At 38.2% G+C, this 16,758-nt stretch overlaps 1 protein-coding gene across 20 annotated transcripts in view; it reads left to right on the top strand.

Annotated features, from left to right (window-relative positions):
• Positions 1 to 16,758, top strand: part of adgrl3 (adhesion G protein-coupled receptor L3) — a 463,017-nt gene that overhangs the window by 264,453 nt on the left and 181,806 nt on the right. For all 20 annotated transcript variants that reach the window (XM_062974088.1, XM_062974092.1, XM_062974094.1 and 17 more), the window contains 2 exons: positions 5,459 to 5,764; positions 10,274 to 10,377. In XM_062974088.1, the coding sequence (XP_062830158.1) occupies positions 5,459 to 5,764; positions 10,274 to 10,377 (410 nt within the window). The remainder of the gene's footprint in view (positions 1 to 5,458; positions 5,765 to 10,273; positions 10,378 to 16,758) is intronic.

The raw sequence follows: 16,758 nt of genomic DNA, 5'->3' as shown, positions 1-16,758 counted from the left end.
ACCTTGTTCTTTTCCACAACTGTGATGTCTGGTGTGTTGTGTTCCAGAACTTTGTCAGTCTGGATTCGGAAGTCCCACAGTATCTTTGCGTGCTCATTTTCCAATACTTTTGCAGGTTTGTGATCCCACCAGTTCTTTGCTGCTGGGAGGTGGTACTTGAGGCATAAGTTCCAATGAATCATTTGGGCCACATAGTTGTGCCTCTGTTTGTAGTCTGTCTGTGCGATTTTCTTACAGCAGCTGAGGATATGATCAATGGTTTCGTCGGTTTCCTTGCACAGTCTGCATTTTGGGTCATCAGCTGATTTTTCAATCTTGGCCTTAATTGCATTTGTTCTGATGGCTTGCTCCTGGGCTGCAAGGATCAGGCCTTCTGTCTCCTTCTTCAGGGTCCCATTCGTGAGCCAGAGCCAGGTCTTCTCCTTATCAGCTTTTCCTTCAATTTTGTCAAGGAACTTTCCATGCAGTGTTTTGTTGTGCCAGCTGTCAGCTCTAGTTTGTAGTGCGGTTTTCTTGTACTGGTTTTTTGTCTGCTGTGTTTTGAGGAGTTTCTGATTTTTGACTTCAATCAAAGCAGGTTCTTCACTTTGCTTGACATATTCTGCCAGGGCATGTTCTTCTTCTTTGACTGCTTGCTTTACTTGTAAGAGTCCTCTGCCCCCTGATCTTCTAGGCAGATATAGCCAGTCAACATCACTGCGAGGGTGCAGTGAATGATGAATGGTCATGAGTTTTCTTGTTTTTCTGTCCAAATTGTCCAGTTCCACCTGTGTCCAATTTATAATGCCAGCAGTATATCTTATGACAGGTATGGCCCAGGTGTTTATGGCCTTGATGGTGTTGCCTCCATTGAGCTTGCTTTTGAGAATTTTTCTGACCCTTTGTGTGTATTCTTTGCTGACCACAGTTTTCACATGTTCATGCTTGATGTTGTCCAGCTGTAGTATGCCCAGATATTTATAGGCCTCTGGCTGGTGACACTTTATTGTTTGGCCATTGGGCATATTTATGCCCTCACTTTCAATGATTTTTCCCTTCTTCAATGCCACTGTCGAACATTTGTCCAAACCAAACTCCATGTTGATATCAGTGCTAAAAATTCGGACAGTGTTGGTCAGAGACTGGATTTCAGTTTCCGTTTTCCCATATAGCTTCAGGTCATCCATGTACATCAAATGTGAAATTTTGTGAGAATTCTTAGATATTTGATAGCCGAGATTTGTTTTTTGTAAGATTGTTGACAGAGGGATCATGGCAATAATGAAAAGCAGAGGGGACAATGAATCTCCCTGGAAAATTCCTCTCCTGATGTTGACAAGTCCATAGCTTTCATTTCCAACAAACAGTTCAGTTTTCCAGTGCTCCATCATGTTTTCAATGAAGGTGCCAACTGTTTTACAAATCCCGATGGCGTCCAGGCACTTGATGATCCAGCTGTGTGGGAGTGAGTCAAAGGCCTTTTTGTAGTCAATCCACGTCATGTGAAGATTAGCTTTTCGGCTCTTACAGTTCTCCAGAATCATTTTGTCAATCAATAACTGGTCTTTTGTGCCCCTGCTTTTCCGTTTGTTGCCTTTCTGTTCATCTGGCAAGATGTTTTTTTTCTTCAAGATAGTCTTGAATTCTGTCAGCTATGATGCCAGTCAGTAGTTTAAACATAGTGGGCAGACACGTTATTGGCCTGTAGTTTCCTGGTGCTGCTCCTTTTGCTGGATCCTTTTGTATCAGGTATGTTCTTCCAGTTGTTAGCCATTCACTGATACTTCCTTTCTGCAGCATCTCATTGAATTGTTGGGCCATTTTTCCATGTAAACTAATCAGATGTTTGAGCCAAAATCCATGAAGTTGATCACTACCAGGCGATGTCCAGTTCTTGACTTTTTGCACTCGTTTGCTGATCATTTCAGTTGTTATTTCCATCAGTTCCATTTTGTTCTGTGAGAATTTTCCTTCAAACTCCTTTATCCACCCAGCGTTTTTGTTGTAGTTTTTATTATTTTCCCAAAGTTCTTTCCAGAACTTTGTTGTTGCAGTTTCCTCTGGCTTTATGGTTACTGTGTCTGTTGTTTGGTTCAGACTCTGGTAGAACCGTCTTTGGTCTGATTGAAACAGTTGATTTTGTCTGTACTGGATGATTCTGGCTTCATACCTTTCAATTTTTCTGGCTGTTGCTGTAATTTGTTCTTTATTATTATTATTATTATTATTATTATTATTATTATTATTATTATTATTAGCATCTCTACCTATCTTTCCAAATGTTGTGACAATCTTAATATACTTTATTTATATTCCACTCTATCTCACCAACGGGAACTCAGAGCAGATTAAAGAATACATATACAGCAAATATTCAATGCCATTATACAATTAACAACAAAGATAGACAGTATATAGACAGAGGCAAGGCTTCCCTCGGCTGTGCTCGACTTGGCCATGAGGAAGTGCTGTTGTTGCATTTTTTCACGCTGAAGAGCCTGTTGTTCATGGACGCCTTCCATGATCTAATTGCCAGCATATCTTCAGGGCACCTTTTACCTCCCCATCAAAATGGTACCTATTTATCTACCCACATTGCTGTTTTCGAACTGTTAAGTAAGCAGAAGTTGGGCTGATGGCAGGAGCTCACCCCGACCCTCGGCTTGAACTGCTGGCCTTCTGATCGGCAAGATTTTCTGTAGCTGGTGGTTTAACTAGCTGTGCTTTTCATACAAAACTAGCTTTTCATACAAATTCCCCAGGGGAGAGAAGAGCTTTTAAAAGAAATCAACATTTTAAAGTGTGTTGCATAAAATATTGTTCGCTGAAATGCTGGAGGATGAAGGTAGTTTCTGTTTGAGACTGAAAATTTTATAGGAGCATCCTAAAAATAATTCAGATACATCATAAACAGAAAAGATTACTTAAAAATACATGCCATATGAGCAGTGTTTTCAATATTATATCTGTTCATTTAAATATTTGCTTTCAAATATCAACAACAACAATTTTATTTTTACCTGCCTCTCCTCATGGCTCGAAGTTACAGTATAGTTAAAACACATAAACATTGTAAAGATTCTATACACATGTTAAAATGTATTTCTATAAAAGATTCTTATTAAAACCTATTTCTTAAAATATATAATATGGTTGAGGCATGGTAAAAAAAGAAAAAGAACCCTGAACATAAAGAGAAATGATTTCCAAATATAATAACGTGACAGAAAATGAAAACGGAAAACAAAATAATGACAATGGTGTAAGGATGATAAAATGGTATCACACATTACTCAATATTGCAGAAACCGTTATACCCTGAATTTATTACATAACTTTGCATTTGAATTCATATTCTATACTATAGAATGTAGCTAGAGTGAAAACCTTTTACTGTATATGCAAATTATTCAGGCTGTTTATCTGTATAATTAAGATGGTTTTAAATCCCATAAATGAGTAAATGAAATTTAAGGCATATATTGTTAGCATGATCTTGGGTCTTCATAAAATACTTTTGAGTTACGCTTCTATCAAAGTGTTCTTTAAATGAAATAAATTTTGTCTGAAGTGTTTACTATAATTCAAGACTGTATATTTCATTAAGATGTTATAATCATTTCAATTTTTAAAAAATATCAGTCAGATGTTCACTTGTACCCATTGTGTTCTTCTTTAGATCAAGCCCTTAATATATAGGGGCATATATTTGATCTAAACCCAACCTTGCTTATTAAATTCAGACTATTATAAGTACAGTAGCCATCGTGGATGCTAGTCATCCTTTGCATTGGCAGTCTCTAGGAAATCTGTCACCATCCTGAGCAGCTTTTAAGTGGACCAAATTGATCTGACAAGATAGTGTCTCAGAAATAAGGATATGCTCCTCCTGGTAGAAGCATATACTGGCAAGAGAACATTATTTTTTGTGCTGCAATGGGATTTCCTCAAGCCAGGCTCTTTCCTTCTCAAATGTAAACCCAAGGTTCTTCCACTGATGAAATTAAAAACGAACAGATGATGTATGCAGAACTCCATATATATGCGGAAAACAAAACTCACTTATGTTCAAGTTCCATTTAAATATGGTTGGAAATCCTTTGGCCTTCCAAATTTTGTAGGCTTTTACTGGCCATAGCCTAGCATGGCTCGTGGTGTGCAATCTTGGGAATTATTAACTGCTTAAAATAAAAAATAGTAAAAAAAAAACTTATAGGAAGACCCTTAGGATTTACTACAAAGGATGAGAAATAAAGGGAATACAAACTGAGTGGTTCTGATTTATAGCCTAAATGCAATTGCTAATCTCAATCAGATTAGATGTATTAAATCAAGGGGAATTTTACAAGTCAACATTTATGTGAGTTCCATTAATTTAGAGGGTCTGGTTGGCCCTAGAAATTGGATTTTATTTATTTACTGTATTTTTACCCCTCACTATCTCAACCCCGAAGGGGATTCAGAGTGGCTACCAAATTGGCAATAATTCAATGCCACATAAATGCAATTCAATTCAATTCAATTTAGGCTCATAATTGCAGTTTACATACATTTGCCTATACAGAGAGGTTAAACTTCACTAAAAGTCTGACAAGTCTACATCTTGGGGTCATTCTGCAGACAAAAGTATACCTATAGAGAAATTTCTCAGAAGTAATATAGGTACAATATGGTACAGAGAGAGATTGCTTCTTCCAGGCAACCAATTATTCATGAAGTTAGTTTTAGTGTATCATAATGAAGATGAAACCACTTGTTCCCTTCTGTTTACCATTTAACCCAAGCCTGCATAACTTGCGGTGCTCCAGCCATTTTGGCCTCCAACTTCCAGAATTCCTGGCCATTGGACAAGCTGGCTAGGACTCATGAGAGTTGTAGGCCAAAACAGCTGGATGACCACAATAGCCTCAGGGTTCAACTCACTTTTGGGTTCTCCCCCATGTTCTTATAGCACTTTTTACTTCCTCTATGTTTACAAGTCTCACTTAGTGCACTTTGATCAGACCATCCTTATGTTTTATTGCTGCGTTTTAACTTTGTCTTATTAATGGTTTGATTTTAACCGTATGTTTTAATTTTTCATTTGTGTGTTTTCGGTATTTGATGTTTTTGTATGTATACTTGTTTTGCATTTGTAAGCCACCCTGAGTCTCTGCAGAGAGATAGAGGCGGGGTACAAGAATAAAATAATAATAATAATAATAATAATAATAATAATAATAATAATTATTATTATTATTATTATTATTATTATTATTATTATTATTATTATTATTATTATAAATTGGCAGGCCCGATTTAGCCTATGCTCTGCAGCCCGCGTACCTAAAAAAATGATGTTGGTTACAGACAGGAGGAAAAGGTGGTAAGAATCTACCCCTGTAAAAAATTATGCCAACAAATAATTTAAATAATAGATAGTTAGAATCCAGGAAACTATTATTTCTCTTAACTTTTTGTTTTTCTTTTGGATGCGTAGCGTCAACATCTGGAGCCATGGGTCTAGGTGGGACTACGACAAGCACCACAGCACGCATTATTACCAGCAGCAGTACTACACACATGACCACCACACCAGCTTTGGGCAAAAGGAACAGGAGCACAATTACACCTTCTCCAGCTCTGGATGTCCCCAATGAACTGATCACATACCTACCACCTGCATCTTCCCAGTTGCCTGCAATAGGAACAGAGAGCTGTGAGACTATGGAAGCCCGTGAGATCATGTGGTTTAAAACTCGACAAGGACAGGTAGCTAAGCAGCCATGCCCCAGAGGAACCGTAGGTGAGTCTGTGGAATAACACTATTCATTTGTTCTGTTGATGTTGTTTATAGTATTGAAAAGGAAACAGGTCATTGAATTCCTGTAGATTATCTGTATATATTTGTATATTTGGAGATAGTAATGCTAGAAAATATATTGGCAGCTGTAATTTTAAAGGAAAATGTATTGCATTTATTGGTAGTGACCCACCCCATAGAGGTGATGGACCCATGTAGAATGATGGGATTTGAATGATTTCTACATATTTAGTTGCCATTGCTGGTAGTTTTAAAGAAGCTGTGGTCTCATTATGAGACACTGAGCTGGAGAGGGCTGTAGAAAGGATCACTTCTAGGTGCCTCCTCCTTCAGAGCAGGCCTCAGCAAAATCCAAGGGAACCCACGCTATGAATCACACAAGACAGTTGCAAGGACACAGGATCTAGATCTCATAGCATTTGTGAAATGACATAATCAATTACTTTTTCTCAGTGCTGATATTGAAGCATTTTATATGCAAGTAGCTTTTCAGTGAAGATTTTGGAGTGGTGTTGTGACTTGCGGTCATGTTGTTTGGGGATCAAATAGAGATATGTGCTTGTTGTGATACTGTTTGTTGTGCATGTATAGCAGGCATGGGCAAACTTCAGCCCTCCAGGTGCTTTGGACTTCAGCTCCCAGAAATCCCAGCCAGGTTACTAGCTGTTAGAAATTGTGCAAGCTGAAGTCCCAAACACCTGGAGGGCTGAAGTTTGCACATGCCAGATTTATAGGGGTCATCTTAAGGTGTACTAAGGAAACAATACAATAAGAATTGTCCCTGAGATCTTGGAAAGAGAGGAAAAGCCCCTTTCTTCACTGACATTAGTGTGATTTATAATTATAGAAATAATTGGAATGTAAGCTTTTATATAGGTAATAGAGAGACTATCCAGTCTTGTGATGGCATATCTACTATCATTAACAATAAAGTTCCTTTGGAAACAAAGAGACTCCTCATTGAATAGCAGTGGGGATGCAAGGATTCCCAACAGGTGATAAATGGATTATTAATTGTCAGACTATAGCAGTGATTCACAACTTGTGGGCCGCAGACCACTGGTGGACTTCAAGGCATAAAATAAGGTCCGCAAGACATGCAGGGAAAATCAAATATGAGAACTACAGGATGGCATATGTTCTGTATCAGAAGCTAGAGCTGATGTGGTCTATCTAATGCAATTTTCTGAACCAGCGCCCCAAATAATCAAACCAAATCCAAAGTTGACCAAAAACTGCTGCCATCACTAATGTTGAAGAGTTGTCCCTGGCTAAAGTGGTCTATGGTCAAGTGGTCCCTGGTCAAAAAAAGGCTGGAAATCACTGGACTACATTTTTCTTCTTCATGTAAAGCACTTTTACAGTAAAAGTACACTGAATTTGACATTAATATAGTTTTAGATTTTTGGGATGGCATCCAACACTTCCAAAGGGAGTTACATGGGTAGTCATCTGAATTCTTTCCCATCTTCATTGTTAAATAAGAAGGTTGAGGTGACTGACTGGGTGGGTTAAAACTATGACTGATGTTCCTTTGCAAACATGGGTGGTGTCAAGCACCTGGAAGGCATCAGTGGTTTGCCTCATTCACCGGACGTCCTGTTTAGATTTTAGAGACTACAATCATTTACCAATATTTGCTTTTGGATATTTTTTTGTAATGTTATTGGCAACCTGAGGATCTTGTGAAGAAAATCAGATTATTGTGCTATTTTCAGTTCAGGTTATGTTTGGCAATGGTACAGCCGAGGGGCTTATTTGTACCAGGAAATTTAGCCTAGCGTAAATCTGCCTCAGATCAGACATGGATCCAGCATGCCCAATGCTGAATTTGGGACCATTCTCTAGATAGCCTGGAGTCACATCCATTCCTCTGGATCATCACAAACTCTGTGTTGCTGCCGCCACCATTTCTATCCAGCCACAATGCTCCATCTGAGTTTCTGGCTGATTCAGACACCTGAGTGTGACATCAACACAGGTGTCTGGGGTGGCTAGCAGCAAAGAAAGAGCTGTGAGGATGGCTAGGAGTAGTGGTGCTGCTGATGGCATGGGCCTTTTCCTTGTTCTGATCAGCGTGATGGCAGCAGTGTCCATCTGGACAGTGACTCTGATCCAGCCTGCCTCAAAGACCTAGGATACTCCAGAATATCCCCCAACCTTGCCAAAGGTAGGGCAAAATGTGTTTGAAGCAAACCACCACTCCAATATTCACTTGATGCTGCTGTTCATTGTGGGGATAGCCAGTGGTCTATTCAAAGTGATTAAAGGATTTGGAACCTAGTATAAACAATCTCTTGGTGATCCTGATGATGATCTCTGTCTGGAGAAGGATAGGAGGAAACACAACCCTTCTAATTCTTTTTTTCATGAGCAGCTTTTGATAACATTGTGTGTTGCATTTTACTAGCTCTGTAGAATATTAATCCTCTGAAAATAACTGCTCATTAGCACTTAACGATTTCTGTTTCTTCATGGTATTTATGGGATTCTGAGAATATAGGCCTTATCTTCCATGCTCTTCCATAAAGTGTTTTGGTGAAACTCAGTTTTCTATACCATATACGTGACGTAAGGCTATTGAGCGATTGGGCAAGTACTTGGGGTTTATACTAGGCTGATAAATTGAAGCTGATTCATAAGATGTTATCGACATGCTGGTTGTGCTGTTGTCATGCCCAAGTATCAGGCATGCAACCCATTCTAAATAGGAAGAGTTGTGTGCTCTGAATGTACTCTTAGATCCAACCTTAACAGTGGAAGCATTGTCTTTTAATAGCTTTGGATGATCCTTCAACTATAAATGTTCTGATTAGGTATGGTCTGGCTGTGGTGAACTGGTAACCTCCAAGCTGGAGTACTGCCGTTTGATACACATGGGACTTCACTTGAAGATGGCTCAGAAATTCAGGATTGGTGTTTTGTTTTTAGAGCCCTAAAAGGCTTTGAATATAAAACTTGAAGGACAACCACCCTCTATAATTAACCTACCATTCTCTAAGGTCTTCAATGAAACTATGTGTCCAGATTTCTTTATGAGGGGGCAATTTGCTTTGTTAAAACAAAAGTTGTCTATTTTGAACGATAACTTCTAGAAGTCTGATTGGTGATTACTCTGTTATCATTCAGGTGCTAAATTAAACATTTCTTTTTTGTAATAAGAGATTGAGTCAGGTTGTTCTGGAAGATCATTGGCTGCAAACAATTCATTATTCATTGCAATGATGCAAAATTCAGTCTTCGAGTCCTAAATAACTAAACCTACAGTTCCTTTTCTTATGTAAAATAAGAACTTATAATTTAATATCATTATACTAACTAGCATATTATGCAATGTTTTGTACCTGGTTTTACAATTCTGCCTAATAGACTGACATTAAAGTACAGTTCCTCATTTCAGAAATAATAGGGAATTGCTTTCGCATGGTCTAGGCATTCCAGCCAAGAATGAGAGGTAAATAAGGAAGTTAGTATGATACTTCCTCACTCTTCCTCTTTGTACTGTACATCTGAATCAGACTGCTATGTTTTGCAGGTATTTTAGACTATGTACTTTGTTTTATTTGGTTTGGTGATGATGATAGAATGATTGTATTTTTAACAAAAAAGAGGAAATGACTTTGTCCTATTATGCATAATATAATTGATGTTTTGTTCTATTAGTTCTTATTTATGAATTATTGTAAAATAGTGATAAATGTTTTTTACTATAGGTATTAATTCTTTTTAGGTTTATCGTAGAAAATCAGTGTATCAAAAGTTTTATCATGTGAATTTTTTGAGAGTATAAAAGAGAAAGAATAATCTTTTTACCTCTTTAGTGATTTAGGGAATATGTGATAGTAATGGTGATTTCAACACTTAAGAATATGCAAATGGAAAATGGAGACCAGTAATGCAATTTTTCACATTTCAGGACTTCATTGGGGATAATTTGTTTTCACAAAAGCACATATGGTGTTCCTCTTTGAGAAACATGTTTTCTCCCCACAGAAAACAAAAACCAGGAAACTTTCTGTTCAAAAATTAATTTCTTTACACAATATATAGTTTTCTTGCAAATGCTTTATGGGAAAATGTAAAAAAAATACTTTGCCCTGGAACATGATTTTCAAATAAAAAAACATTGATATTTTTGTGCAAACGAATTTGCCCTAACAAAATACTGAAAGCATTAATTTTTCTGAAAAATTGCTCCTTCCTGAAAAATGGAGAAAAATTCAGAAGCTGTTCCTTTTTGCATGTGGAAACAAACTAAACAAAAATTTACCCATGTTTCAAGGAAAGTGAGCATCTTGTCTGTTAGGCTATCATTCACCTGTGATTTGCTGTGCTATTCACATATGATATTTCCAATACAGAAATTAAGCCTTACATTGGGGAAAATAATATATGACTTATACCTAAGTGATACACCTGACCTATCCATACTGGGGGGAGTGGGTGGGCAGGTAAATAGTGCCATTACTCACATTGTCTCTGTTCTTGTAGGTGTTTCAACGTTTCTCTGCCTTGCTCCTGGTGGTGTCTGGGATCCCCAAGGGCCAGACCTGAGCAACTGTTCTTCACTTTGGGTCAATCATATTACACAGAAGGTACTTTTTTAATTATATCTGATATTCTTTGTCCTATTTTTTATTTTCTCAATCAAAATGTTCTATAAATGCAGTTTTGCTCTGACTGTATGAAGTGACATGAAAGACATTAAAAACATAGACCTTGACATTTAGGAGTTGTAGTTGCTGGGATTTATAGTTCATCAATAGTTCATCATTTATTTTATTGTTCTAATTATATATGCTGTTATTGTGTTTGTTTTTATCTGTTGATTCTTGGGCTCAGTCCCCTTGTGAACCACTCCGAGTCCCCTTGGGGAAATGGAGGAGGGTTATAAATAAAGTTGTTTATTATTATTATTATTATTATTATTATTATTATTATTATTATTATTATTATTATTATCTACAATCAAAGAGCCCCTTGAGCCCCACCAATAATAGAATTGGGCCAAACTTTCCACACAGAACCCCCATGACCAACAGAAAATACTGGAGGAATTTGGGTTCATAAGAACATCAGAAATATGTTTTTCTGATGGTCTTTGGCGACCCCTCTGAAACCCCCCTCACGACTCCCCCCAGGGGTCCCGACCCCCAGGTTGAGAAACGCTGATATACAAGGAGGAGGAGGACCAGGCATCATTCTGTGAATCTGGAGTCACACAATCAATTCTAAGTTCTCTACCGAGTAACAGATGATAAGGAACTAGAACACGTTGGGGAGTATAAGAGGTTCTTGATACAACTGAGTGGTCTGTCCTTGGACACATCTTTCTGGATTGTCGGTGAATGCATGGGAATGTTTATCAGGAGGAAGCCAGTTTAGAGCTGCAGAATCCAGTTGAAAATGAAGAGGAACAAGCAACAGGGTCTGTTTGCAGGAGATCTGTAGAGCACCTTACAGGAAAGTGAGTCTGTTAGTCTTCACAGGAGACATATGCTGGTAGTAGGGGACTCCCACTTGGGGTGAACAGAAATGGCAATTTGCAAGTGTGACAGGATGTCTTGAGAAGTATCCTGTCTCCCTGGGACAAAAATCTACCATTTAACTCAGCGGCTAATGAGACTCATCAAGCCCATTAACCATCCCCATTTCCTGTTGGTTCGTGTAGGATTCAGCGATACTGCAATGCATAGTCTTCAAAAGATTAGAAGGGATTTTGAAGCTCTAGAAGAAAGCTAAAAATTCTTAATGTACAGGTTGTCTTTTAATCTCTCCTCCCAGTTGCATGACACAGTGAATAACAGAGTTGAATAACTGGGTCCACAGATGGTGACATCAAGAACAATTTTGCTTCCTGGACCATGGTCTGCTTTTCCGGGAAGATGGGTTTCTGGCATGGGATGGGTTGCACCTCACAGAAGTTGGCAGGAATGTTTTTGCTAAGAGACTAACAAACTCAATCAGGCGGATTTTAACTGAGTTGTATGGTGGAGGGTGATAATATCCTTGAGGACAGTAATTTATCAAGTCCTGATATATATATATATATATATATATATATATATATATATATATGATATAATATCTAATAGATAAACATTTTTGAGGCTCCAAAAGAAACTTTTGCTTCAAAAAGGGCTCTGTGGCTGAAAAAGAGAACCCTTGTTCTACAATAATGCCCAGATCATGGGAAATAAATGAGATGAACTCGAACTTTTAGTACAACAAAATAGTTACGATGTAATAGGCATAACTGAAACCTGATGAGACATGCCCTATAATTGGAATGTAGAAATAGAGATGTATAACTTATTTTATAAAAATAGACCAAACAGGAGAATAGCATTATATGTCAAGAATATTTACACCTGTGAAGAGATGCAAGCCTTCAATCCCGGCAACCAGGTTGAGAGCATAACAAGGACTGGAAAATATGTTGTTGTGGGTATCTACTACAGACCTCCAAAGCCAGACAGAAGAACTAGATGAAGCCTTTCTTGAACAGATTACCAAACACGCAGAAAGAAGAGATATAGTAGTAATGGGAGTTTTCAATTATTCTGATATTTGTTGGAAAACACACTCTGCCAAAAGTATAAAGTTCCAACAAATTCCTCACTTGCCTTGCAGGCCATTTTATTGTTCAGAAGGTGGAAGATGCAGCAAGGAAATAAGCTATTCTGGATCTGGTCCTAGCCAATGCCAAGGTCCTGATCAATGGAGTTGAAGTGGTGGGATCCTTAGGTGGAACTGAATATGTTGTCCTGGAGTTTGCGATATAGAGGAAAGAGGAAACTAAGAGAAGTCAGACATGCGTTCTGGACTTTAGAAGAGCTGACTTCAGGAAATTTAAGGAAATATTGAGCGCAATCCTATGGACAGGAATAGTAAAAGAGAAGGGAGTTAATAATGTCTGGGTGTTTCTTGAAAGTGAAAGTGAAAGGCACAATTGCAAACAATGCCAGAAAAAAAAACATAAGAGAAATGTAAAGAAATCAGAACTTTTAACTGAGTTAAAACAAGACAAAGACAAAAACAAAATAAGACAAGAAATGGAAAAGTGGGGAAATCAGCAAAAAGGAATTCAAATGAATAACCAACATAAGTAGGGAAAGGTTGGAAAGGCTAAAGTGCAGAATAAGCTCAGGCTTGCCAGAGATATTAAAAACAATAAAAAGAGGTTCTTTGGTTATATCAGAAGAAAAAGGAAGAACAAGGAAACAGTGGAGAAGATGGTGAAATGCTGACAGGGAATAGGGAAAAGGCAGAATTGCTCAACATCATTTTTGTCTCAGTCTTCTCCCAAAAGGAAATCAGTATTCAACCTGAACAATATGGAGTGATGAGCAATAGGGAAATGCAACGCAAAATAATTTTAAAAAGTAGTCAAGAACAGGATAAATACAACAAAAAAATTAAACACGTAAGGATTAAGAAAACACAGCGGAAAATTCTGACAAAATGGTATAGATCCCCACATCAATTTGCCCATATTACAAAAAGCACACCAAACTATGCTGGCATAAATATGGGGAAATCGGAACCTTCATACATATGTGGTGGAACTGTGATAAGTTACAAAAAAATAATAAATGAATGAATTAGATGGAAGAAATATTAGGAATAAAAATAGAGTTTAATAAAAATCAAAGGCTAAGCATACAGGTTACACCACAATGGTATGAGTAAATATGTGGACAATTTTTGGCCTCTTTCCTTTTTTCCTATAATGTGAATGTGAAATGTTATATTCTACTTATATAATCTAATATTTTTTAAAAAACCAATTAGTCAAGGAATACCTGGCTACTCTTAACAAATTCAAGTCTCCTGGGCCAGGTGAACTACATCCAAGAGTATTGAAGGAATTAGCAGAGGTAATTTCAGAACCACTGATAATCATCTTTGAGAATTCCTGGGAAAGGATAAGTCTTCAAGAAGGGAAAAAAGAGGGCCCAAATAATTACTGTCCAGTCAGCCTGACATCAATACCAGGAAAGATTCTGGAGCAGATCATTAGGGAGGCAGTTTGTAATCACATAATAATCCTTGTCCTGCTTACTTCAAAGAACCAGCATGAACGCAGATCAAAGATAGCTGCTCTCAAAACCAATTTTTATTGAAGAATACATGACTTGGAAAAAGTCGAGAATGACCTAATGTTTACATACAATCATTTTTATCACCTTTGTTGCAACGTCACACCACACGTAAATGTCATCATCAAAACCCCACACCCTGTATCACATTACTACTATTCCCACACAGTCTACCAATTATAATTGTTTATACTTTCAACCCCGAGTTCCCATGCTCTTCTATCTTCTTCTGCCAGGTGCTTTCATGAGACATTCAGGATTATTTATGTTATGACTCCAAGTCCAGGGCTTGGAAATTCAGCCCTGGGACTTGGTTCCATGACATGGCGCCCCCCTTTTCTTCGTCCTCTTCTTCTGTGCTTCTTTCATCACAATTCTGAAATAAATCAAACAATAATTCTAGGTGTCCATTTTGTCCAAAGTACCCATATACTTTTTCAATAAACTGCGATGGAATACTGGATGTATTTTCCCCAAACTTTTTGGCAAGGCCAATTGGAAAGTCACTTCGTTTATCACACCCTGTATCCTGAATGGTCCAATATATTTGGGGCCCAGTTTTCTTGAAGGTAGCCCCAATTTGATGTTTTGTGTACTTAACCACACTAAATCCCCTTTCTCCAATTTATCGCCTTCTATCCTTTTTCTGTCTGCAAATGTCTTATACTTTTTGTGTGCTTCTTTTAAGGATGCAGTCACTTGACTCCAACATTCAAGCATTTGGGTTTTCCATTTCCCTGCCCCTGTTTCTTCATTCTCTGCCCATCTTGGCAATTGGGGCAGAGGCTGTATTTCATACCCGTAAACTACTTCAAAGGGGGTTTTATTCGTCGCGGAGTGTATAGTCGAATTAAAAGCTAGTTCAGCGAAGGCTAGCCACTTAGACCAGTCATTTTGTCTCAAATTAGAGTACATGCGAAGGAATTGCCCAAGTGTCTGTTGAGTACGTTCTACTGCCCCATTTGTCATGGGGTGAAAAGCAGAACTTAGGCTCCTTTCTGCTCCTAGCATTTCCAAGAATTTGTCCCAAAATTTTGCTGTGAACTGAACACCCCTATCACTGACCACCCTACTGGGACATCCATGAAGTTTGTAAATGTGGTTTATGTATAATTCAGCCAGTTTCTCTGCTGATGGTAGTTTCGTCAGTGCTATAAAGTGGGCCTGTTTAGAAAACAGGTCTAATACTGTCCAAATATAGCGATATCCCTTGCTAACCGGCAGCTCTCCCACAAAGTCCATAGCTACACATTCCCAAGGCCTTGTAGGTTCTGCTACTGTTTGTAATAGTCCCATTGGCTTCCCTCCTCTCGATTTATTTCTGGCACAGTCATCACATTGAATAACATGATTTTTTATGTCCTTTCTCATCCCTGGCCACCAACAGTGTTTTGCTATCGCCTTTGTTGTTTTTGTAATCCCTGTATGACCAGCGCTCTGGTTATTATGGAAACGATGCAAAATCTTAATCCTCAATATCGTTGGGATATACAGTTTCTTTTTCACGAACCAAAATCCCCCCTTCTGCTCCCCTTTTTCTGCGTTGGATGCGATCCACTGATCTCCTTCATATGACTGTCTCAGTTCTTTTCCCCAACTATCTTCTTCGTCAAATTTGATAGTAGCCGCGCTCTCTTTTTGGGCCTGCGCTCTTGTACTGACAGCCAAACCCCATTGTCTATCGGAAAATAATGTTCCCTCTTTTGTTGTAGTTATGCCCTCGTGTTGAGGCATGCGTGAAAGAGCATCTGCCAATACATTCTGTTTCCCTTGGAAAAACTTTAATTGGAAATCGAACCTGCTAAAGTATTGTGCCCATCTAATTTGCTTGGGGGATAATTTTCGAGGAGATTTTAAATACTGGAGGTTCTTATGATCAGACCAAATTTCAAATGGGATTCCACTCCCTTCGAGGAAGTGTCGCCAGCATTCTAAGGCTTTTAATATTGCTAATGCTTCTTTTTCCCATATGGGCCAACATTTTTCAGTTTCACTGAACTTCCGAGACAAATATCCACAAGGTTTTAAGTTCCCATTTTGATCTTTTTGCAATAGTACTGCCCCGTACGCACAGTCTGAAGCATCGCAATGAATTATGAAAGGGCTCCGGATGTCGGGGTGTTTTAGGACAGGTTCTTCTGTAAAGCGTCCTTTTAGGGTTTCAAAAGCCTTTTGGCATTCTGGCGTCCAACTCAGTTTGTGCCAGGGGCTTTCACTTTTGCTGTCTCCCCTTTCCCTTTTGTTTTTAAAAGTTCGGTAAGGGGTGCGGTTATTTGTGCAAATCCTTTTATGAACGATCTATAAAAATTTGCAAATCCTAGAAATGATTGCAACTGCCTCCTTGTTTGAGGTACTCCCCATTCTTTTACGTCTGATACTTTAGACGGGTCCATAGCTAATCCGTCCGGAGATAACCGATACCCCAGAAAGTCAATTTGAGTTTTATTGAATTCACATTTGGACAGTTTTGCATACAGCTTTGCTTCCCTTAGTCTTTGCAAAACTTCCCGGACCAATTCCACGTGCTTTTCTTTATCTTCGCTCACGATCAGGATGTCATCCAGAAATATGAATACTCCCCGGTACAACAGTGGGTGCAGTATTTCATTTATAAGCTGCATAAAGCAAGCGCTGCCATTTTTTAATCCAAAAGGTAAAATTAAATATTCAAAATGGCCAAATGCGCAGGAAAATGCAGTTTTCCAAGTATCCTCGGGTTTGATTCTTAATTTATGATACGCTTCAATTAAATCCAGTTTAGTAAATATGCTCCCTTTCTTCAATACTGTAATCAAATCCTTTACTAAGGGCATAGGGTATTTATTGTCCTTAGTAATTGCATTTAAATTTCGATAGTCAATGCACAGTCTTAAA

This window comes from Anolis carolinensis, chromosome 2, assembly GCF_035594765.1.
Source record: "Anolis carolinensis isolate JA03-04 chromosome 2, rAnoCar3.1.pri, whole genome shotgun sequence".
Lineage (NCBI taxonomy): Eukaryota > Metazoa > Chordata > Lepidosauria > Squamata > Dactyloidae > Anolis > Anolis carolinensis.
The sequence above is the reverse complement of the archived record's forward strand: the minus strand, read 5'-3'. Positions and strand labels throughout refer to the sequence as shown.